Source organism: Elephas maximus, chromosome 5 (genome assembly GCF_024166365.1).
Source record: "Elephas maximus indicus isolate mEleMax1 chromosome 5, mEleMax1 primary haplotype, whole genome shotgun sequence".
Taxonomy (NCBI): domain Eukaryota; kingdom Metazoa; phylum Chordata; class Mammalia; order Proboscidea; family Elephantidae; genus Elephas; species Elephas maximus.
In genome coordinates this window covers 59,189,715-59,215,380 of record NC_064823.1, presented here as the reverse complement: position 1 = coordinate 59,215,380, position 25,666 = coordinate 59,189,715, and the positions used below count along the sequence as shown (strand labels likewise).

At 37.9% G+C, this 25,666-nt stretch overlaps 2 protein-coding genes across 17 annotated transcripts in view; both read left to right on the top strand.

Annotated features, from left to right (window-relative positions):
- Positions 1–25,666, top strand: part of PDLIM5 (PDZ and LIM domain 5) — a 1,027,106-nt gene that overhangs the window by 891,651 nt on the left and 109,789 nt on the right. The window lies entirely within an intron of this gene.
- Positions 1–25,666, top strand: part of BMPR1B (bone morphogenetic protein receptor type 1B) — a 531,312-nt gene that overhangs the window by 494,475 nt on the left and 11,171 nt on the right. For all 16 annotated transcript variants that reach the window (XM_049885696.1, XM_049885697.1, XM_049885686.1 and 13 more), the window contains 2 exons: positions 9,762–9,954; positions 11,076–11,373. In XM_049885696.1, the coding sequence (XP_049741653.1) occupies positions 9,762–9,954; positions 11,076–11,373 (491 nt within the window). The remainder of the gene's footprint in view (positions 1–9,761; positions 9,955–11,075; positions 11,374–25,666) is intronic.

Here is a 25,666-nt window from a genome sequence, read left to right as displayed (position 1 = left end):
CCGTTGGCTGTTTTCAGGTCTCTTGGGTGTATACCTAAGAGTGGAATTGCTGGGTCATAAGATAGGAGCCACCAAGCATTTTCCACAGTGGCTGTACCATTTTACATTCCCACCAGCAGTGGATGAGGGTTCCTGTTTTTCCACAGCCTTGCCTTCACCTAATGTTCCCCCTCACCTGTTTTTTTTAACCATTGCCATTCTAATGGGGGTGAGATGGTATATCATTGTGGTTTTGATTTACATCTCCCTGGTGGTACAGTGGTTAAGTGTTTGGCTGCTAACCAAAAGGTTAACAGTTGGAATCTACCAGCCACTCCTTGGAAACCCTATGGGAAAGTTCTGCTCTGTCCTATAGGTCACTATGAGTCAAACTTTACTCAACAGCAGTGGGTTTGGTTTTTGGTTAATGGCTAATGAAAAGGAGCCCTGGTGGCACAGTGGTTAAGTGCTTAGCTGCTAACCAAAAGGTCGGTAGTTCGAACCCACTAGCTGTTCCACAGGAGAAAGATGTGACAGTCTGCTTCTGTAAAGATTTACAGCCTTTGAAACCCTGTGGGGCAGTTCTACTCAGTGCTATAGGGTTGCTGTGAGTCTCAGTCAACACTATGGCACAGGTAATGGCTAATGACTTTGACCGTTTCATGAAAAGTGTGCTTGTGGGCCGTTTGAATATCTTCTTTGGTGAAATGTCTATTCAGGTTCTTTGCCCATTTTGATGCTATCACAACATTTTGCTTTTACTACTAAAATAGCATTTTAAAATAATTTTATAATTGGTATTAGTGTATCTATGTCTTTTGCCCTTTTTAAGGTGGGAACTGAGACTTCTTTAAGGTTGGAACTACATTTTACTCATTTTGTACCCCCAGCACTGCTGCCTGACTCATAGAAAGGATAATAAGTTGTTTTAAAAACTTCTAGCTCCTAGTTTTAATATCTTTGGAAAAGCTATCTTGTTTCTGTAATCTTGTTGTTGTTATTAGTGCCCTGATTCATGGCAACCCCATGCACGATGAAACAAAATATTGCTCAGTCTTGTGATCCGTTACTGTGATCCATTACTGGTTGGGCCATTGTGATTCACTGGGCGTTCATTGGCTGATTTTTAGAAGTAGATCGCCAAGCATTTTTTCCTAGTCCGTCTTAGTCTGGAACCTGTTCAGCATCATAGAAACATGCAAGTCTAGATACAAAAGATAGCATTTGGCTCATATTATGTAATAGTTTAGAATACAGATTTTCGAGTTAGGTTACCTGGGCTCCATTCCTGGTCAGACACTGTTAAGACTTTTTGAATATGATCTCATTTAATCCTCATAGTAACCCTATGAGGTGATACTAGAAATATATCCCCACATAACACACCAGGGAACATAGGCCCAGAGAGTTCAAGTAGCTAGTGGATAGATAAGCCAGGATTGGAACCCAGGTGATCTGCTCTGGAGTCTGTGCTTTAGCAGTTGTGATATGTGAACCAGATGCTAGCGGGAGGGAAGACTCTAAAAACTCAGTTTGGTAGCTTTGGTAAAAAAGACAAAGTCTGAATATTTCAGATTTGATTTCTAAGATAATGCAGAAGTGTGCAGTAGTCTCTCCATGTATTATTATATGAGTGAATGTCTCTCTTTAATATTGGTTTCTTATTTATTGACATAAGAGGAACTTTGTATATAAATGTATGCTTAAATCTAGTGTTTACCAAATGAATTTATATCTGTCTTTTAATTTGGACCTTCTCATTTATAATAAAAAAAAATAGGATATCCATTTTTTTCCTTGCACAAAGGAAGAAATATCATTCTAAGAATTCAGGTAGTGATATGTGTATATTTGTGTTTATATCTATAAACAGAAAAAAAGCCTATTGCCATCAACATCGATTCCTATTCATAGTGACCCTGTAGGACAGAGTGGAACTGCCCTGTGTGGTTTCTAACGCTGTAAATCTTTCCAGAAGCAGACTTTCACATCTTTCTCCCATGGAGCGTCTGGTGGGTTCTAACCACAGACCTTTCACTTACTAGCCAAGCACTTTAAACAGTGTGCCACCAGGGCTCCTGTGTGTGTCTGTATACCTATCTATATCTAATGTGCTCTATTTATTATCTATCCATCCATCCATCCATCCCATCTATCTTTTTTGTATTGTCTCTGTCTGCCTTCTGTCTGCCTGTTTCCTACCTACCTGTGTACCTACCTGCCAACCTAATCTTACCATTTGTCTGTTGAGTTGCCTCTGACTCATTGAACCAACATATGTGTCAGAGTAGAACTGTGCTTCCTAGGGTTTTCAGTGACTGATGTTTTAGAAACAGATCACCAGCCTTTTCTTCTGAGGTGCATCTGGACTGACTTCAACCTCTGTCCTTACAGTTAGCAGCTGAGCGCATTAACCATTTGCACCACCCGGGGACTCCATATGTTAATACATGAAATAATACATATACACATATGCACATACATACATACACACGTGTGTATACACACATGTATATGTCATGTGTTTGTATGTGTGTGTGCATGCATACAGAGAGACAGATGCCTAGCATGTTAACATATAGTATGTATTCAGTGAATAGTATTTTATTACAGTTATTTTTACCTTACAAAGGAACAAAGTATTTAGTAAATTCATAAATAATTAAAATGTAATCCTCTTAAAGAGAAATCTTTTGTGAAACCTTTCCAATTGTAATATTAACTCAGACTTATTAGGCAAACTATTTTGAATAGTATGTTTTTTATGCAGGGGTGTGTGTGTGTGTAACCCAGGGACATATGAGAGGATATAGAGCTGTATTTACAGCTACGTAAATTAAGGCTACATGTTTCCAGTGTCCAAATCTGTCCATGGAGTCCTGGTGGCACCAGTAGGTGAGAGTTACAGCTGCTAACCAAAAGATCAGCAGTTCAAATCCACCAGCTGCTCCTTGGAAACCCTATGGAACAGTTCTCCTCTGTCCCATAGGGTCACTATGAGTTGGAATCGACTCGACGGTGATGGGTTTTTTGTGTGTGTATAGATTTAAATGTTAGAGACTATCAGATATCTGATGACTGGATAAGTGGACATTTCTGAAGTAGAGATAGTTGTTTTTGTTAGTTGCCGTTGAGTTCATTCCAACTCATGGCTACCATACATGTTTAAAGTAGAACTGCTCCATGTAGTTTTCAAGGCTATTACTTTTCAGAAGCAGATTGTCAGGCTTGTCTTCTCAGGTACCTCTGGGTGTGTTTAAACTGTCAACTTTTCAGCTTGTAAGTCAAGCACATAACTGTTTGCGCCATCCAGGGATGGAATAGAGATTAACTCTTTATACTTTATACGTTCTTATATATTCAGTTATACCCAGTTTACATGAAATAATTATTTTTATTTTTGGAATTATTATATTTTATAGATGTTTTATATATGCAATCAAATTTTCAAAAAATGATTTCTAAGAATATAATACAGAAAGTTCACCTTGCAGAAAAACCAGAAACATTTGTTAAATAAAAACTCAAATAAATCACATAGTTGTAAATTTTTTCAAGTTATAATTTCAGACCTTAGATTCTATAATAAACCTCAAAGTACAAATGCACTTATAATTTCTGAATAGTTTTAGTTACCCTTCACTGAGATAAGTTATTCCCTTTCTGAGCATTGCCAATTCTATCAGTATTTTTCATTAGATTATAAGAAGATATATTATCATTAGAAAAGAAGCAAATGCAAGGCTCTTTATATTAGAAACATTCCATAAAGGTATATGAGCAATGCTTTGCAACATGTATAAATTAAATACAATAGTTCTTTAATAAATGTGGGCAGCTTCCTTTCAAGTCTGTAATTTACCTGTTTTTGGATTTTACTTTCAACTTGTTGTTTTGCGGTACCATCAACTTGATTTTTTGACTCGTAGTGACCCCATGTTACAGAGTAGAACTGCCCTTTAAGGTTTTCTAGGCTGTAATATTTACAGGAACAGATCACTATGTCTTCTTTCCAGAGTCACAGGGCAGGTTCGAACCGCTGACCTTTTGGTTAGCAGCTGAGCACTTAACCATTGCACCACCAGGGATCTTTTTAACTGCTTAAAAAAACCAAACCCATTGCCACTGAGCTGATTCTGATTCATAGTGACTCAATAGGACAGAGTAGAACTGCCTCATAAGGTTTCCAAGGAATGGCTAGTGGATTGGAACCACCGACCTTTTGGTTAGCAGCTGAGCTCTTAACCACTGCTCCACCAGGGCTTCTTTAACAATAAGTTGGCGCTAATTATTATATAATTTTTTTATCACCTCGTCTGTGACTGAAATTACCCTGATTTCTTCATTTAGATTTGTAATTGCAGTACCCATGGAACTCAGGCAACACAAAACAAAAAAACTTGCAGTTTACTTAATGCAAAGCATATCTCTACAAAGTGTGCATTACAGTTTTCTAATCAGATCTTTTAATATTAAGATTATTACTATGCTCTGCTCTGTGGATATCGTCTCATTTATGTCCATTGTCACATATACTGAGCCCTTTCAGTTACAGAGCCTACATCAGTGCTCTTAAAATATTGCAAGTGCAGGTGGGATGAAATCATGTATCAAGAGACTTTTAGTATTAGGGAGACAGTGAAGGGGGTGGAGAGGAGTTAATATTTGTTAATACATTGCCAGGGTACTGCTAAACAGTTTGTATATTTAAAGTCATTCTTAAGAACTCTGAGGGTTACGTATTATTGTATAATTTTAAAAAGTACTTGAGACCGAGAGATATTAGGTAACAACCAATGAAACCTAGTCAGAGGTTGTCGTTGTGTGCTATCAAGTCGATTCCAATTCATAGCGACCCTATATGACAGAGTGAGGGTAGAAACAGGACATAAACCATGCCCTATATGACAGAGTGAGAGGTAGAAACAGGACATAAACCATGCCTAGCTTTAACACATATACCTTTCTCTCCACACCAATACGTTACTCCATAAAGTACATAAATAAATTTGATGACCTTAAGCAATATGACAAAAAGGAATTCTGTGGCAGAATAATAAGACCATGTATCAATGTCTGCATAGAACAGAAGTAGACAAACTGCAGTCCGTGAACCAAATCCAGTGTGCTGTCTGCTTTTGTAAATAAAGTTTTTTTGGAACACAAACCAGCCAGTCAACTAGTTGCTGTCAAGTCAATTCTAACTTATGGCGACCCCAAGTGTTCCAGAGTAGAACTGTGTGCCATAGGGTTTTCAATGGCTAATTTTTCAGAAGTAGGTTGCCAAGCCTTCCTTTTCAGGTCCCTCTGGTTGGACTGGAGCCTCTAGTCTTTCAGTAAGCAGCCAAGTGTGTTAACCTTTTGCATCTCCCAGGAACATAGCCAAACCCATTTGATTGTGGATTGTCTATGGTGCTTACATGCTACACACTAGAATTGAGGTACTTTAGAGACCGAATGGCCCATGGATACTAAAATATTAGCTCTGTGGTCCACTACAGAAGAAGTTTGCTGAACCCTGAGGTAGATTATCAATTAAAATTCAGTATACGTATCTAGGAAAATAATGATTTTCTGTGAAGGAAAAGAGCAGAACTGATTTAAAATGAAAAGAGTGTATTAGGAGAGGATGTATTCTTGCGTAGCTATTTCTAATTTAATAAATCCTCTAAGATTTTCTGAAGAATTTGAAATTTCAAGAACATTGTTAATTAAGGAAGAGAGGTAACTTTCCATACAGTGAAAAAAACCAGTAAGAAGGTGGCATATGGTGAAGGGAGGAGGGATGGGATGATAACAATATACTTCTGGGGACCTAGTGATGAAGTACAGGAGGGTGTCACTTTTGCCCATGGAGACAGGTTGTGATCAAATACTTTTCCTTTACTCGTTTGAAGGCCGAATTCACACTGAACTGAAAGCCTCCACTGGTAGTAGCTTTTCTCCATTCTGCTGGTTTTTATTTAATATCTGCCGTGTCTAGCATTGGAGCCCTGGTGGCACAGTGGTTAAGAGCTTACCTGCTAACCAAAGGGTCAGCCTTTCAAATCCACCAGACGCTCCTTGGAAACCCTATGGGGCGGTTCTACTCTGTCTTATAGGGTTGCTAGCAGTCGGAGTAGACTCCATGGGAGTGGGTTTGGGTTACAGAGGTCTAGCATTGCTTCCCTAGTTTTATTCCCAAAATTGTTTATTTCCACCTTTTGTTCCCTTGATGATCCCTCCCAGTTTTCTCATTTTATTAGTGTTCAAAAATCAGTCTTCTGTAGATCTAGTTCACTAATTTTGCCCCCTAAACTTAATACATTTTCTTTCTGCTTTCAATTGACTTTATTTTTCTTAATTCTTAAATTCAATGCTTAGCTCAGTAATTTCTAGGGTATTTCTCCCCTCAAAATATAAGTATTAAAGATTATAAATTTCCTTTTAAATCCTAACTCAACGGTGCTTCCCACAAGTTTTGTTATATAGTACATCCCCTTCCATCACTGAATATTAAAAAAAATTCTTTGACCTAGGAGATAATTTAGAAGACCTTTTAATTTTAAAAAGTATGGTGTTTTTATGCTCTTTATTTCTAACTTAATGTTTCGTGATTAGAGAAAGTTGGTCATAGGAGACTTATTCTTTGACATGGTCAGTACTCTTTTTATGACAATATCGATAAATTTTTATAAGTGATTTTTTTCTGGTTAAAAAAAAACCTGTTGCCATCAAGTCGATTCTGACTCATAATGACCCTAGAGAACATAGTATGACTGCCCCATAGAGCTTCCAAAGAGCGCCTGGTGGATTCGAACTGCCGAATTTTGGTTATCAGCTACAGCTCTTAACCACTACACCACCAGGGTTTCCTTTGTCTGCTTAAAAAGGTGTTTATCCTATAATGGTTTATGCCCTTTTAATCAAAGAAAATTTTTTAATCGTACAGTTCATATATTAGTTTGATCTCCTTGTTCAAAAGCTGAAAGAGATAAATTGAAATTTGCATCATTTCTCACTATAATTCTAAATTTTTTTTATTTGAGTTTGAAGCTATTTCATTAGCTGCATATAAGTTTAAAATAAATATCTTCTGAAGAGAAGTATGCCTGTCAATGTTATGTAGTTATTTTCTTTATTACAAGTAGTACTTTTTATCCTAATTCTATTTTTTCATGTATTAATATTAATTTCTTCATGTTCCTTGTGTTACTGTTTTCTTGGTATATTTTCTCCCATCTTATTTTCAGTCTTTCTGGTTCTTATGTTTTAGGCATGGATCATAAAAAGTATGTGACTGGATTTTTTACTTTTAAATTTTTATCCAATCTGACAGTCTTTGTCATTTAATTGACAAGATAAATCCATTTATATATTTTGAGAATATTGATATATTTAGATTTGTTTCTAACATCTGACTTTATTCTACATTTCTGCTTTTTTATTTGTTTCTCCTTTTTTACCTTTTTGCGGGATTGATTTTTTTTATTTCCTTTTTTATTCCCTTTTCTCTTTCTTTTAATCCAGCTGTTTTTGGTTGTTATATTTGAAATTTAATGTCCTCATTCTTATCTTTAAATCTGAACCCATTTTAAACCCCGCCTGAAGTGTACAAGGTCCTTAGAACATTGTATCTCAAATCATCTACTTCCAAATTTATGTTTTCATTCTTTTAGGTCTCTGTTTTTTTTTAACTTTTGTTAAGTTAGACATATTATTATATAGAGACAATGTTTATTTAGGTTTACCTATATATCAGTTTGCGTCTTTGCCTTGTATATCACTTCATTTTGGGGTCATTTTCCTTATTGAAATACATATTACATTTGGTGCAATGGTTAGGAGCTTGGCTGCTAAGCAAAAACTCAGCAGTTTGAATCCACTAGCCACTCCTTGAGAACCCTATGAGGCAGTTCTACTCTGTCCTATAGGGTCGCTATGAGTCAGAATCGACTTGACAGCAACTTTTTTTTTTTTAAGCTGATGATAAACTTGGTTTATTTTGTTATCTAAAAAATTTTTATTATTTACTTTATTCTCATTCTTGAAACATATGTTTATGGTACACAGTTCTGGGGTGACTTTTATTCTAGATTTAGTACTGTGAAGATATTCATTTGTTTTCTGGTTTGTGTGTTGTTATTAAAAACAGTGGTGTTGATCTAATTGTTCCTTAGTAGGCAATCTGTCTTTTCTCTCTACTTTCAATCCTCTTTTACTTCGAGTTCTGTAGTTTCACTGCATATGTCTAAATATTAACTTATTTTTATTAATCTTGTTTATATAGTACATTCTGTTTCTGAAAGTTCTGAAAATTCATAGCTATTTCCTCTTTAAATATCATTTCTTCTCTCATTTCCCTTTTTCTGCCTGAGAGTCCCACTTTAACCTCTATGTCACTTAAATATCAGATTTTCTCTTTTTCTCTATACTGTACTGTCGTTCTTCAGAACTCTCTTCCAACTTGTCATCTTTCTCTCCTGTTCTACTCTTATGTTTTTCCCCTCCACTATGTTTTTGATTGTGATAATTAGCTATTATATTTCCAAAAAATGTAATTTTCATTAATCTCTTGATGCTTGCTTTTTTTTTTTTTCATTCCGTCTTCTATTTCTTTGCACGTTTTATGTAGCGTAGTATTTGAAAATTCCAGTATCTGTAATCTAATGGGGTTAAATCTGCTGTGGTTATTTCTGCTGACTGTCACTCACAGTGGTTGTTTTCTTTTAAAGAATTTATTCTCTGGAATCTTCTCTCCCTCTTTCCCTTCCTTCTTTTGCTTCCTCTCCATTTTCTTTCTGTCTTTCCTGTCTTCCTTCTTTCTCCTTCCTTCCTTCTCTTCTTCCCCCTTCCTTACCCCTTCGCTCTTCACTCTGTCTCTCCCTCCCTTTCTTTATCCCTTACTTCCTCTGCCTTTTTAAAAAATTTCCCTGTGAAGCCAAAAATGAGTTACATTTTTGTTTTGTTAGATTTTATCCATGATCAAATTGTAGGGTAGTAAGAGATTGTTCAGGGTCTCTTGTATTCCACCATAATGGTAGAAGTGAAAAGTACTGTAAATGATTTCTTCCAAAGACAGCTTGTATTTGCTTTTCCTGGGAGCATTAGTCTGTTACCAGCGGGGGGCAGATTTAGTACCAGCTTAATGTTGACACCCTAGGTTCAGTTCCTCGACCCTGTAAGGTGGTCAAAGTTTAGATTCTGGATCCCAGCTCTGGTAATACTCTTCGCCCAGACAGTAACCCTGCCTTATCTATAAAATATTTTTCATTCTCCACTCTGGTCTCAACGTTTCCTCCTTCCCTCCTTTTCTCTCTCACTTCTTTCTACCCTCCTCCCTCCTTCCCTTTCTCCCTGCCTACTTGAAGACTTTTTTATTGCCTTGTGAGCCCAACAATACATTACCATTTTGTTTTGTTATATTTTATTCATGATCAAGTTGTATGGTGGAAAGAATTTCTTCACATATCTTCACAGTATCTAGCATCCCACCATAGTGGTGGAAACAAAAAGTATTCCGTTCAGATTCTTTCCCCAAAAAAGTGATAATGGGTAGAAAGAAATATTGAATAATTTGGAAGCAGTATTTTGAATATTCAGAATCCAGAATCAGTCTCAAAAATGTATTAAAAAAGACATCATAGATTAATAGAGAAGCACAAATAACGTGTCTGTGTAAAGAAAAGCTACTGCCTAAATATATTTTGCATGAAGTAATTGTTTCTTCTCTGGAGTAAAAAAAGATTAAACAAATCTGTAGTGCTGTGAATACACTAACAGTGTGTTTTGGGATTTAACAGGTCCAAAGGACTATAGCTAAGCAGATTCAGATGGTGAAACAGATTGGAAAAGGTCGCTATGGGGAAGTTTGGATGGGAAAGTGGCGTGGCGAAAAGGTAGCTGTGAAAGTATTCTTCACCACGGAGGAAGCCAGCTGGTTCAGAGAGACAGAAATATATCAGACAGTGTTGATGAGGCATGAAAATATTTTGGGTGAGTACAAATCTGTATAGTAATGTTCAGGGTTTCCTAGCTTTCCTCTGTTTTTCTGTTAACATCTGCATATTAACTCATCTGTCTAGACCTGTTATGAAATATAGAGACATTTTCTGCTTGGCATGGGCCCAAGAACACCACATGTTTCTAATGAGAGACCTCACAGAAGGAATGACTAAGGCATTTCTATGAATGAATGTTGGGCTAGAAATGGGATACTCTAAAATATTTTTTCTTCAGAGATGGGAAATGCAAATGTAATGCCATAATTTCCTAGGAAGGAGCATGTTTTTGTGTAAATGTAGTGAAAAGTGGTGGGAATTTTATCAGTAGGATTTATTTTTATCAAGAGTTCATATAGAGAATCAATTTACTTTTTATTTTCTGAAGTTAATGATCTAGCTGTATCATTCAAGTGGAAAGAATGTAAGCTAATAAGTTGGGGCAGGGGCGTTTTATGCCTTAACACTTTCAAGACCCAGTTTTGTGAACAGTATCTTATGTGTATCTATAATACCATGAAATATTTACTGTTACCTTAAAGTAATTTAAGTATCAAGCACCGATTAGAAAGGGGATCTTATTTTCAGATGCAAACTCCTTATTTTTTCTCTATTCCCAGAATTTTAAATGCCTTTATTTGGTATTAGTAATTTAATACATACTGTCATTTTTGTCATAGGCACAATCAGAAAATTGAATGAGATGCTAAATAAAAGATAGCCCTGGTACACAGTGGTTAAGAGCTCGGCTGCTAACCAAAAGGTCGGCATCGAATTCATCAGCTGCTCCTTGAAAACCCTAAGGGGCAGTTCTTTTCTGTCCTGTGGGGTCGCTATGAGTCAGAATTGACTCCACGACAACAGGTTTTTGTTTGTTTGTTTATGACAAAGAATAAGGAGTGTTGGGGATGCAGTGGTTAAGCACTCACCTGATAACCAAAAAGTCGGCAGTTTGAACCCACCAGTGGCTCCACAGCCTAGGAAACCCTATGGGGCCATTCTGCTCTGTCACGTACGGTCAGATATGACAAAGAATGATGTTTGAGAGTATGCATTATTCTTTATACTATTGAGAAGGCACTTATTTCCAAACCTTTTTGTCCTTTTTCCTTTTAGGGTTCATTGCTGCAGATATCAAAGGGACAGGGTCTTGGACACAACTGTACCTAATCACAGACTATCATGAAAATGGGTCCCTCTATGATTATCTGAAGTCCACCACCCTAGATACTAAATCAATGCTGAAATTAGCCTATTCTTCTGTTAGTGGCTTATGTCACTTACACACGGAAATCTTTAGTACTCAAGGCAAACCAGCTATTGCCCATCGAGATCTGAAAAGTAAGAACATCCTGGTGAAGAAAAATGGAACTTGCTGTATAGCTGACCTCGGCCTGGCTGTTAAATTTATTAGGTTAGTACCAAGCTGAACAAGTATACTTTTTATATTTCTTTTCTATCGCTTTTATGGATTGTATATTTTGCAGTTCACTGCTTCTAGGATATTTAGTAGATGAGGAATTTTATTTATTTCAACTTTTCTTTGGATGCAAATGAAAAAATATTTTATTTACAACACAGAGTTTTCCAGTTAATTCTGTCGATTTTATGTGTCAATAACCTGGCTCAGAGATAGTATTCACTAGGTCACAGCGGTGTTGCTAATAGAGATAGCTAATGCCTGGGAATACATCATCAGAATTCTGCTTAACATTTGTAAATTGTAAAAGGTTTCAAGGAGAGAGCTACATAGTCTCTAGTGATAAGGGCAATAGTTTTTATAGGGCACAGGAACGGTAACTTGCTTAGGTGTTATGTAAGAAACCAATAAAACACAACCAATCTTCAGCACTATTATGCTGTACCTTAAACAGTGACTATAACAGCTGGATATATAAACAGACCATGGCACAGAACAGTAGTTTTCTGACCCCTGGGAGTTACATCCATGGTTTCTGCAAAATTGGAAAGAGGGGATGCCCAGGAGATGAGGCTCTATTCCTCTTACCCCCACTTTAGTCAGGACACCTCCACTTCTGTTCAGCAGATGATTTAATGGTTCCTCTGCTTTAAAAGCAAACCAACAAAATGAGTTTATAAACCACTAGTATGGATGGATCATCAAATGACTTTTTTTTTTTATAATTGTGCTTTAAGTGAAAGTTTACAAATCAAGTCAGTCTCTCACACAAAAACCCATATACACCTTGCAACACACTCCTAATTACTCTCCCCCTAATGAGACAGCCCGCTCTCTCCCTCCACTCTCTCTTTTCGTGTCCGTTTCACCAGCTTCTAACCCCCGCTACCTTCTCATCTCCCCTCCAGGCAGGAGATGCCAACATAGTCTCAAGTGTCCACCTGATCCAAGAAGCTCACTCCTCACCAGCATCCCTCTCCAACCCATGGCCCTGTCCAATCCATGTCTGAAGGGTTGGCTTCAGGAATGGTTTCTGTCCTGGGCCAACAGAAGGTCTGGGGGCCATGACCACCAGGGTCCTTCTAGTCTCAGTCAGACCATTAAGTCTGGTCTTATGAGAATTTGGGGTCAGCATCCCACTGCTCTCCTGCTCCCTCAGGGGTTCTCTGTTGTGTTCCCTGTCAGGGCAGTCATTGGTTGTAGCCGGGCACCATCTAGTTCTTCTGTTCTCAGGATGATGTAGTCTCTGGTTCATGTGGCCCTTTCTGTCTCTTGGGCTCGTAATCGCCTTGTGTCCTTGGTGTTCTTCATTTTCCTTTGATCCAGGTGGGTTGAGACCAATTGATGCATCTTAGATGACTGCTTGCTAGCGTTTAAGACCCCAGACACCACTCTTCAAAGTGGGATGCAGAATGTTTTCTTAATAGATTTTATTATGCCAATTGACTTAGATGTCCCCTGAAACCATGGTCCCCAGACCCCGGCCCCTGCTACGCTGGCCTTCAAAGCATTCAGTTGATTCAGGAAACTTCTTTGCTTTTGGTTTAGTCCAATTGTGCTGACCTCCCCTGTATTGTGTGCTGTCTTTCCCTTCACCTAAAGTAGTTCTTATCTACTATCTAATTAGTGAATGCCCCTCTCCTACCCTCCCTCCCTCCCCCCTCTCGTAACTACAAAAGAATGTTTTCTTCTCAGTTTAAACTATTTCTCAAGTTCTTATGATAGTAATCTTATACAATATTTGGCCTTTTGCAACTGACTAATTTCACTCAGCATGATGCCTTCCAGGTTCCTCCATGTTACAAAATCTGTTTCACAGATTCATCACTGTTCTTTATCGAGGTGTGATATTCCATTGTGTGAATATACCATAATTTATTTACCCATTCATCTGTTGCTGGGCACCTTGGTTGCTTCCATTTTTTTGCTATTGTAAACAGTGCTGCAATAAACATGGGTGTGCATATATCTGTTCGTGTAAAAGCTCTTATTTCTCTAGGATATATTCCAAGGAATGGGATTGCTAGATCGTATAGTAGTTCTATTTCTAGCTTTTGAAGGAAGTGCCAAATCGATATCCAAAGCAGTTGTACCATTTTACATTCCCATCAACAGTGTGTAAGTGTTCCAATCTCTCCACAGCCTCTCCGACATTTATTTATTATTTTGTGTTTTTTGGATTAATGCCAGCCTTGTTGGAGTCATATGAAATCTCATTGTAGTTTTAATCTGCATTTCTCTAATGGCTAATGATCGTGAACATTTCCTCATATATCTGTCTTCTTTAGTGAAGTGTCTATTCATATCTTTTGCCCATTTTTTAATTGGGTTATTTGTCTTTTTGCAGTTGAGTTTTTGCAGTATCATGTAGAGTTTAGAGATCAGACGCTGATCAGAAATGTCATAGCTAAAAGCTTTTTCCCAGTCTGTAGGTAGCCTTTTTACTCTTTTGGTGAAGTCTTTGGATGAGCATAGATGTTTGATTTTTAGGAGCTCCTAGTTATCTAGTTTTTCTTCTACATTCTTTATAATGTTTTGTATACTGTTTATGTCATGTATTAGGGCTCCTAATGCTGTCCCTATTTTCTCTTCCACGATCTTTAGCGTTTTAGATTTTATGTTTAGGCCTTTGATCCATTTTGAGTTAGTTTTTGTGCATGGAGTGAGGTATGGGTTTTGTTTCATTTTTTTGCAGATGGATATCCAGTTATGCCAGCACCATTTGTTAAAAAGACTGTCTTTTCCCCATTTAACTGTTTTGGGGTCTTTGTCAAATATCAACTGCCCGTATGTGGATGGATTTATGTCTGGATTCTCAATTCTGTTCCATTGGTCCATGTATCTGTTGTTGTATCCAATACCAGGCTGTTTTGACTACTCTGGCAGTATAGGAGGTTCTAAAATCAGGTAAAGAAAGGCCTCCCACTTTGTATTCTTTTCCAGTAATGCCTTATTTATCCAGGGCCTCTTTCCCTTCTATATGAAGTTGGTGATTTGTTTCTCCATCTCATTAAAGAATGTCATTGAGATTTGGATCGGAATTGCATTAATGTATAGACCGCTTTTGGTAGAATAGACATTTTTATAATGTTAAGTCTTCCTATCCACGAGCAAGGCATATTCTTTCACTTATGTAAGTCTCTCTTGGTTTCTTGCAGAAGTGTACTGTAGTTTTCCTTGTATAAGTCTTTTAAATCTCTGGTAAGATTTATTCCTAAGTATTTTATCTTTTTGGCATTGATTTGGTGATTTCCTCTTCGATGTTCTTTTTGTTGGTGTAGAGGAATCCAACTGATTTTTGTATGTTGATCTTGTATCCCGATACTCTGCTGAACTCTTCTATTAGTTTTTCAGTAGTTTTCTGGAGGATTCCTTAGGGTTGTCTGTGTAGAAGATCATGTCATCTGCAAATAGAGATACTTTTACTTCTTCCTTGCCAATCTGAATGCCCTTTATTTCTTTATCTGGCCTAATTGCTCTCACTAGGACTTCCAGCACAATGTTGAATAAGAGTGGTAATAAAGGGCATCCTTGTCTGGTTCCTGATCTCAGTGGGAGTGCTTTCAGGCTCTCTCCATTTAGGGTGATGTTGGCTGGTTGCTTTGTATAAATGACCTTTATTACGTTGAGGAATTTTCCTTCTATTCCTATTTTGCTGAGAGTTTTTATCATGACTGAGTGTTGAACTTTGTCAAATGCCTTTTCTGCATCAATTGATAAAATGTGATTCTTGTCTTTTATTTATGTGGTGGATTACATTGTTTTTCTAATGTTGAACCATCCCTGTGTATCTGGGATTAATCTCACTTGGTCATGGTGAATTATTTTTTTAATATGTTGTTGAATTCTATTGGCTAGAATTTTGTTGAGGATTTTTGCATCTACATTCATGAGGGATATAGGTCTATAATTTTCTTTTCTTGTGGTATCTTTACCTGGTTTTGGCATCAGGGATATGGTGGCTTCATAGAATGAGTTTGGTAGTATTCTGTCCTTTGCTATGCTCTGAAATACCTTTAGTAGTAGTGGTGTTAACTCTTCTCTGAAAGTTTGGTAGAACTCTGCAGTGAAGCCCTCTGGACCAGGACTTTTTTTTTTGTTGGGAGTTTTTTGATAACCTTTTCAATCTCTTCTTTTGTTATGGGTCTGTTTAGTTGTTCTACCTCTGTTTGTGTTAGTTTGGTAGGTAGTGTGTTTCTAGGAATTTATCCATTTCTTCTAGGTTTTCAAATTTGTTTGAGTATAGTTTTTCATAGTAATCTGATATGATTCTTTAATTTCATTTGGGTCTGTTGTAATATCACCTTTCTCATTTCTTATTCAGGTTATTTGCTTCCCCTCTTGTTTTCTTTTGTCAGTTTGGCCAGTGGTTTATCAATTTTGTTGATTTTTTCCAAAAAACCAGCTTTTGGTCTTGTTAATTCTTTCAATTGTTTTTCTGTTTTCTATTTCATTTAGTTCAGCTCTGATTTTTATTATTTGTTTTCTTCTGGTGCCTGTGGGTTTCTTTTGTTGCTCTCTTTCTATTTGTTCAAGTTGTAGGGATAATTCTTTGATTTGGGCCCTTTCTTCTTTTTGGATGTGTGTATTTATTGATATAAATTGGCCTTTGAGTACTGGTTTTGCTGTGTCCCAAAGATTCTGATAGGAAGTGTTTTCATTCTCCAAATGACTACCTTTTTAAAAACTCACTGTAGTCTTGGCTTTTATTAAATTGTGGGGCTGTCTTGTGAACATTTTTTCCAAAGAAGAATCCATAGAATGTGGAGAAGGGCATAAAGGAAAAGTTACAGAAATGATTAATCTTTTGAAAAATAGAACTCATGAGAAAGGGCTAATGGATTGGCATTTTCCACCCAGACATGGACACTGAAGTGTGATTTAATAATGAGCCCCAAATATATGAATGCCTTAACCATTTAGAACCAAAAAAAAAAAAAAAAAACCAAACCCACTGCCGTCGAGTCAGTTCTGACTCATAGTAACTGTATAGGGCAGAGCAAAACTGCCCCGTAGAGTTTTCCAAGGAGCGCCTGGCGGATTTGAACTGCCGACCTCTTGGTTAGCAGCAGTGGCACTTAATCACTACGCCACCAGAGTTTCCACAAAATTTTTTTTTTTTTTTTTTTTTTACCATTTAGAGGATGACAAATTGCAGTTCTTTATGTTTAAGAACACAGCAAGAGAAAATTATTTAGGCTGTAGATTTAAATTAGAAATAGAAACCTCCTGCCAATAAAGATTATTAAATCTTTCTCTCCTTTCTGGATTTTTCCTCTGATCTACAAACCTTTTGAGGTCTCCTCTACTAAAAAAAAATATTCCTATGATGCTTCTCAAGTTACCAGCCTCTCTCTTCTTCCCTTCACTGTTAAATTTCTCCGAAGAGTTCCAAAAAGTAATCTGCTTTTACAACCCAGTAATTCTAAAGTTTTGTAATGTGGCTTTTGCCCTGTCCTCCCTAGAAGGTGCTTTATTGAGTTAACACCATTGATCTTTGTAAACAGAGGCCTTCTGTTAGTTTTTACCTCACTATTCAGATGGCACTAGAAAAAAAAAAAAAAAAAAATCCATAGTACCTGTAGAGGGCCGGCGAAGAAGAGGAAAACTCTCAACGAAATGGATTGTCACAGTGGTTACGACAATGGGCTCAAACACAGCAATGGTTCTATGGGTGGCGCAGGACCCTGAAGTGTTTTGTTCTTTTGTACATAGGGTCGCTATGTGTCAGAAAAGACTCCATAGCACCTGAGAACAATCCATAGTACCTCTTTCTTCCTCCTGTTTTTTTTTTTTTAACGTTCTCCGTGTTAACCATTCTCTCTCCTCTGGTTTTCTGCCCTCCTTCCATCTCCGAAATACTTCCCCACTGCTAGATTTCCTGCTGGGTTTGCCTCTCCCTCCTAGTTCCCTGTTTGGGTAGATACGACCCCTTGACTCACAGTGATCCACTCTAGAATGTGAGCTAACTGACATCTTCTCCCTTTGCTCCCTAATTTTCTGATTTGCTTAATTGGGTGATTTCTGTCTCCATGATATTCCCACTTGTACCATGCCAGTTTGAGCCCCCTACAGCATTTTTCTAGATTCTGGGGCATAGCATAGTGCAGTTACTTCCTCTTCTTTCCTCTTCCCAATCTTTCTACATGCTACAGGAGACTGTAGAATCTACAGATTTATTTTCTGGAAGCATAATTTTAGACATCATAATAATTTCACATTTTTCTATGGCTTTGGGTTACAATGTAGTTAGATTTTCTTGGAGTCATGGGTCCTTTCTTTTTGGCCCTGGGCTGTTCTCTAGCCCCAGTCTTACCACATACCCAAACCTACTGTTTGCTAGCCTTGCTCTGAACTCTTCATACTTCCTCACACCCTTCAAGAGTTTTAACATGCTTTTACCTTTATTTGAATCCCCCTCACCCCCTACTCTTTCTAGATATCTGCTACTGATCTGTGCTGTTTCTCTTTTGGGGCATCTTCATTATTCCCTTACAAGTCTGATTTTTAGGTCGTATTCTTATATCCTCTCATGGGACCTTGTGCACACTGCTGTGATGACACTCCTTACGCCGTTGTGCAGTCATTATTGACTTGCTTGTCTGTCGCTCCCAGTGAGCAGTGAGCTTCTTTAAGGCAGATGCTGTGTATTTTTCACCTTGGCGTTGCTAGTGCCTTTCTTTGGTGCCCATTCCTTAAATGTTGCTTAAAAATGTTATATAAGGGCTGAATGGATGATTCTATATTCACTACAGGATGAAGAAAAAAGTGCCTATTCCTAGCTCCAGAGATCCTACACACTCAGGACTCAATTCACCTTTCCAGTTTTACATCCCACAAACTCTCCTACTTGTATGCTTTTTTTTTTTGTTTTTGGCAAGACTGAACTACTTGCATTTTTTCTGTACATACCTTATGCTTGCTACTGCCTTGCTTTTGATTGCACAAAAGCTTGCAATGCTTTGGCTTCTCCATGTGCCTCAATCCAATCTTGGAGGTGCTGCTGAGTCACATTGCTCATCCACCAGCTAGGAACAATGAAACCACCTTCTGTAGTCCTGTAGTAATTTCCTGGCCCTTGACTGCCTTGTATTATAATTATTTTGGTACATGCCTTATCTTTCCTACTAGCCATTAGGCATCTTGAGAGCAGGATCCATGCCAAATTAAATAATGTATTTCCCATTTGATGTAACATAGTGAGTTACCCGTTTCATCATAGGTTTTTCAACATCGTTTTGAATCAATAAGTGTAGGCAATACCAAAGTCATTAAAAACTCATTTTCTTTATATACATCTTAAAGCGAGTATCTATTATGTTTTCTGAAACTTATTTCTCCTTAATGTAAGGGGAATGAACTGAACTGAATGACTGCTCAAATTGCATGCATTCCTCGATTTTAGAAAGTGAAACAGTTTAAGTGATAATTCAGAGACTTATATTGCACATATTGAGTGACTAGATCATGGAGAGGGATGAGGTTGCTGGCTAAGATGAGTAACTCTAATGGCTGTTGGCTGTGCCAAGGCTCATATGGCTAGAGATTACCTGTGGGACCATTTACCTGTATTTGCCATTTGGGAACTCCTTTCATTAAATGGAGGTTGCATTTGGTGATTTCAGATGTCTTTTTTGTGTTTTTATTTTCTTTGTTTCAGAGACTTTGCTCATCTCAGTTCTTGAGCCTAAATTTATATGTTCTATATAAATTGTTTTGTATGTTTCTTATCTTTCCTGAATGTTTCATATTTTTGGTGTGTGTGTGTATACATGTATACATGCACACATGTGAATATTTAGAACATTTTTTACGTTTCTTTTACATAACCAATCTAGTGCTGTGTTCTAGACTTCCTCAGTGAACTTCCTGTGAGAACTTAATCTTTACCCTGATTTCTATGTGGAAAGGGTTCTCTTAGACTTTTTTTTCTGGTAGGGTCCCAAGAAGTTCAAGGCCACAAAGAGAGCAGATGATAGTACCTTAGGATTTCCTTATCATATAATTTTTTTAATCATGTGTTGGTTTCTTTGCTTACTCTCTTGAAAATGAGGTAAGTACTTATGCATTTCCTGACCAACAGAGATTAAATCCAGGTGGTGCCATGAAAAGACGTTACCATTACCCTAAATCTCTCTAGGGAGGAGAATTGACGTGTGGAATCCCTTGAAGGAACTTTTCACTCTGGAGGATCAAGCAGCCCCTCTGGTACTTACTTCACTGTCAGAATGAAATGTTTTCTGAGTGGGAAAATAAAACCTAGTTTAGGGCCCCTCTGGTATTAAAATTTATGGAAGACCTATAGTGAAGACTGGGCTGTCACACAGATCTGCAAATTGATGATGGTCAAATTGTCCAAGTACAAAGGAGATTGGATGGCCCAGCCGAGAGGGTACTAAATTTCCTCAAAGTCTTTCAGATGTCATTTTAGTACTGCCTTTTTTTTTTTTTTTGGTTTACTTAATTTTTCCTTTTAAGGTGACATGTCCAAATTACTTGCCAAAGACACAGAACTGAGCTAATTAGTGGCAAAGTCAGCACCACCAGTCAAGTTTTCTGCGGCCATGTCTGCCTTCTGTTAAGAGTTTTCAGTTCTAAAGTTCTGTTTCTAAGAAACCCCAGGTTTTCTCAGGATTTAATCACGATAGCATTAAATCATGGTGAAAAGTGTTGTAGAAAACTCCTCTCCCTGGTTAACATACAACCAGTCTGAGTTCATTTTAGCAAATCAGTTCCACAGATATGTGCATGGTGCTACAGGACACACAAATGGGTGTAGGCAACTCCTTCTTAAAGTTCCATGGGAACCTTTCATTCTTTTGGGATATATTTAGTCTTTCTAAAAGGTGACTTGGCATTTTCCAGTGTATTCAGTGTGTAGTCAATTTTAAACATTCATGAACCTCAAGGAAGCCAAATGGTCTCCGTCACCCCTTGTGTGTCCATGTCTTTTCATTCCCCTTCCTTCTTCACATTGTCTTTAAGGTTCACTTTATAATTTTTTTTAAAGCTTTTTAGATGATTAAAGGTGTGTAGAGTTTGCACCTCCTATCTTTCTCTGTTACTTTTTTATCTTCCTTCCCCCGTCCCCCTTTCCTCTTTGTTTTAGGCATCAACAGTACCTAGCAGAAGGACCACCCACATGTGTCCACAGGCTCAGTGAGGTGGAGCTGACTTGTTGGTACTAACAACCCCATGCCTGTGCTTGACTCTCATTGCCACCGTGGGCTCTGCTTATGATTTTTACCAAACTCTCACTTCAGTTTATGGTCCAGGGGGGAGTATACACTATGCTGAACCAAGCAGGGGGTGTTCCCTTTGCATAACACTTCTTATAAGAATTCTTGGTATGAACTTAAAACTAGGAAGATGAATTAACATGAAAAATATTTGATACAAAATAAGGCTATAAAAGAGATGTGATGTTTTTTAAAAATCCCCCTTATTCCCCGCTACCAAAATAAAAATTGTTTGCCTACTTTTCATCTAATGCATGGTGGCTGAGCATAAAAGGAACACCCTGTTCCCGTGAGTCCTATGGGGTGCTCATGTTTCATTCTCTAACCCACTCAGCAGCCTAATTGGAGGCTCCACTTTCAGGCCTTCTGGCACTCACAGGCAGCTCTCTGATTTCCCTTCCTCAATTACTCTCACACCTGTAGTGCACACATACCACACCTGGCACTAGCAGCCCACCCCAGGTACAGGCAATAAGAGGTACATTGTCTATAGAGAATTTCAAAACAATGATAAGACTTCTTAAAATGCTGCTTTTTATTATCATCATGTACTGAGCATTCTAAACAATGTCAATGGTAGAAGGTACCTCCTGGTGGGGCTCATGGCTCCCACTATTCCCTCCTTGCTGTGGCCCCACCTGGCACCTTCAGAGGAGAAGAGGAAAATCCTAGTTTTTTAGTTTTCTTTTTCCTCTTTCCCTCCCTCCCTCCTCTCTTTCTCCATTCTGCTTTTTCCTTCTCCTCCTTCTTCTCTCTCTAGTCCCTGCACATCCAAAGCAGTTACCTTGAGGTCTCTCACTTGCTCTGTATCCTCCCTGGGAAGACAGCCCCTTGAAGCATCCATAGACTTAGGCACTTAGGAAGCCTTTTGGTCGTCCGTGTAGACCACCAGCACCCTGGTGTTTTCTTAATCATGTCAGTGTCATCCAGATGGGTTTGGCCAGAATTATGCACTTAGATTTCATGGCTATCCATGTAACCCCAGCTGAGAGCACACTGTACTGTGAGGTTCATAGAAATTAGACTTCTTAATATCCCCATCCCTGGGGCGGGTAACTCAGTATCATTTACAGCATTATCTCAGAATTCCAAGAAGTTCGTTTTCCTCTTTGGCATACCAGCCTTACACATTCGATATGTGTTGTGCCTTGTGCATGTTTTGTAACTGCTGGTTCTGCTCTTCCCGAAGCACTACCAGTTCAAGGTAGAAGATATCTTTACTGAGGATTTGGGACAATCAAGGGCATTGCATACTTTAAACCACATTGGAGAACATAAAAATTAACCGCAAAATTTATGCCACCATGACATCCTTCCTGATTTCCCCTTCCTCCGTAGGAGCTTAGCATCTTGCCATGTCCCTAGGACTTCTCTCTTCTCCCTAGCTGACTTGTTCTTAATCCTCAACCTGAAATTACTGTCGTTTCTAATTCAGCAAATTTCAGGTATTTTTGTTTTAGCATGTCCCAGCCCCACTGTCTTTCATGTTCACGAAGAAAAATTCCCAGTAAAGTGTGATTCTAAAACAAAGCAATTTTTTTCCCCAGAGAGGAATTACCTGGCATCCCTTTATTTTATTTTCTTCAAGTTGTATTTTTATTTTCTTGCAGTTCTTCTTAAGTCTATTTTACATTGGTACTTAGAGTCACAGGGACAAAAGTCATGCTGAATCTAGTTGAAATATTAATTATACCAGTATAAATGGTAAAAGTACCCTGTATTCTGTAAGCCTATTCTTCAGTCACGTCCACTTTGTGCACATATCTCCAACTTTCCTTCCTGGGAAGGGAGAAGACAGATCATGTTTTACAGTGTATCACCCGCGTTTTTGACAGAATATTTTCAGTTCTCCTTGGTAGAAGCTCATCGTCTCTGCAACTTAGTCCAATTAATTGGATCACTTTTGGTCCTTAGGGCCTTATGCCTATAACCTGTTCCTTAATCCTGAAGTGTCCCTTTTTCTAGTTCCTGGTCTAGCTAGGTTCTTTTCTATTTTTAATATATTTCGTTATATTTTAAGCATATAAAAATGTATACAAAATTAATGAGACACATGTTATAATGTAACATTTACACATGTTAAAATTTGCTGTGTTTTTGTCTGGTCTTTCTTTTTAAACGAAATAAAGTGTTGAAGATAGCCTTGCTTCACTCCCCTTCCAGTTCTGTTCTCTCTTATCCCTTTGAGAAGTAACCAGTGTCCTGAACTTGGTGTTTATCTTCCCTGTGTATGATTTTATACTTTGGCTACATGTGTGTGCAACCATTAGAGTATATAGGATTATTTTGTGGGGTTGCAGTTATTTTCTCTGACTATTCCCCTTGTGCAATGTCTGTCTTTTCTTGCCATCCTTGTTTCTCACCCTCCTGGGAAAAGGAGGCCAGGGCAAGCTACACACACCTGACCTCTGCTGCTTCCTTCTTTCTTCTTGATTCATTTCTTTGCGTTACTCTCTGCCCTGTTCTTATGTGCACTGCACCATCTGACTCTGCTTCACCCCTTTTTCTTCTTTCATTCCTGGTGCACCAGTTTTAAGCCACTTTAATTTCTGTTTCTGGCCTTGAAGATCAATACAAGCTGAGTTTTTCTCTGCCGTTATTTGGGAACAGGTAAGGTGAGGTTACTGAGGGAGAAAAAAAAAAAGTACAGTTTAATTACTCTCAGTTGTAGAGGCACCGCTAAGGGAAGAGGGGGCAGAGCTGTCTGGGAGGATCTATTATTCTAACAAATACATACGAATTATTTATTATGAGCATGTTTGTTGTTTAAAGGTAGGGCTAAAGGCATTTGCCATTATGTGAATAGCAACCTTGTTACGAAATTGTTTACAAAATCCCATTTATCCTTCTAAATGTAGGTAATATCTCACTTTTTGGTCTGTATATAACTATGATTTTTAAATTTCTCTTTAAGTGATCCATAGCAAAGTTTATTGTATACAGGTTTTTTCCTTCTTTCATTGCAAGACTCCCTGTGAATGGAGATGGATTGGGGCTGTACTCTTTAGGGACATGCCACATTATTGTGACAGATACTCAGTGCTCACAGGAGTTTAGAATCAGGTTGGAAGACATATTTAATCAGACACTACTGGGGAAGATTTTTTTTTTTTAGTACTACTAGAGAGGGCATTTATTCACTTACTACTACTAGGAGCATATTTACTCAAAGAAAATACCTAGGGTCAGAGAGGAATATGGAGGAGGGATGATAGTGCTGGCCATGGCCTGTGTAAGGAACTGGTTTTGTGGGTATTTGATGGACAAGCAAATTTCTTGATTGTATAGTTTCAAACAATCAAGAGCTGAGAGTAAGAATTGAATGGAGTTGCCTAAAATCTGTATCAGCTATACCAAAAAAAAAAAAAAAAAAGCAAGCAAACAAACAAAAAAAAACAAACCCATCGCCATCGACTCAATTCCAACTCACAGCCACCCTGTAGGACACAGTAAAACTGTTCCATAGGGTTTCCAAGGAATGGGTGGTGGATTTGAGCTGCTGACCTTTTGGTTAGCAGCTGAGCTCTTAACTACTGTATATCTTTGGCCTTTCTAAATGTATGACTGTGGGGCATAAGTGAAGGCTATTCTTGGTTTCCTTTCCCAGTACATAGTCAAGAAATATTTAGGCTCTTCACCTTTTTCTTTGACAGCCCTGGTGGCATAGTGGTTAGGAGCTTGGCTGCTAACCAAAGGGTCAGCAGTTCAAAACTATCAGCTGCTCTTTGGAAACCCTATGGGACAGTTCTACTCTTTTGTATAGGGCTGCTATAAGTCAGAATTGACTCGATGGCAGCGGGTTTGGTTTTTGGACCTTCTTTCCATCTGCAAACCCTATGTTTGCTTTCTCTACACAGAAGCCAGAATTCCCTATATGGGCCCAACAATCTCCTCAAATGATTCAATTAAATTATAACACACACATGCAACACATTAGTGGAAAACCTACTGTGTGGCCACGTGACAGGTGTCAGCAGGTTGAGTAGGAGGAGAAAAATGACTTTATAACTGTAAGTGCAGCATTTGTGGCATCATTTAAATCTGATCTTTTAATAGTTTACCATTACACCTCTTTTTGGCACATTTTCCTTCCTTACCATTTACTGTTTAGGTATGCAATTGACAACTTGCTATTATATCATGCTGGAAAATACTGTGAATTAACTTTTTAACGTCTTTTCCTATACTTAGAAAAGAGCCCAGAACATTAGAACCTATGTTCACAGATGGCAAGTAGGACCAGCTCTTTTGTCCTTTCTTTCATTTTTATTTACTCTTTTGCATTTATTTTAAGAATGGAGACTCTTTCATAGTTGTTGCTCCCAAAAGACCATGAGGGGCATAATGAATATGCTGATGACTCGTCTGCTGAAGTAGCTTTAGATTAAGGATTTTAGCAGAAAGTAAATTTTAACAGGTTCTGAGAATGAAGCTTTATATTTATAAATTTGAGCATATATAAACATTTTGACATATATTTAGGGACGTCTCCTACGCTTTAAGTTTTCCTATGTGAAACTACATGTTTTAAATTTTAGAAAACTGAGATGGAGGGAATAAATCAAACCCAGAGGTTTCTTCCAAAAGCCAGTAGTGTTTTGGTAAATTTGGTATTATTTGTCCATGACACAACTTGATAATTGTGCTTTTTGATGTCTGTAACTGTTTTTCATGCTGCAGAGGTTGTGATGAAAGGAAAAACACTTTCTTGGGAGTCAGAAGATAGGAGTGTTTATCTAAGATTTTCCACAAACTTCAGTTTGATAATGAGTTTTTGTACTCTTCCTGCTTTAGAATTTTTTTCATCCATAAAAACTGTGGTTTGCTGCTCTTCTTAATTCCATTGTTTTCTGATTAGACATTACTTATTAAGGAGTCCTTGATTGGTGCAAACGGTCAAGCACTCAGTTTGTAACTAAAAGGTTGGTGGTTTGAGTCCACCGAAAAAAAAAAAAAAAAAAAAAGAGGTACCTTGGAAGAAAGGTCGGACGGTCTACTTCCAAAAAATCAGCCACTGAAAACCCTGTGGAGCAGTTCTGCTCTGATAA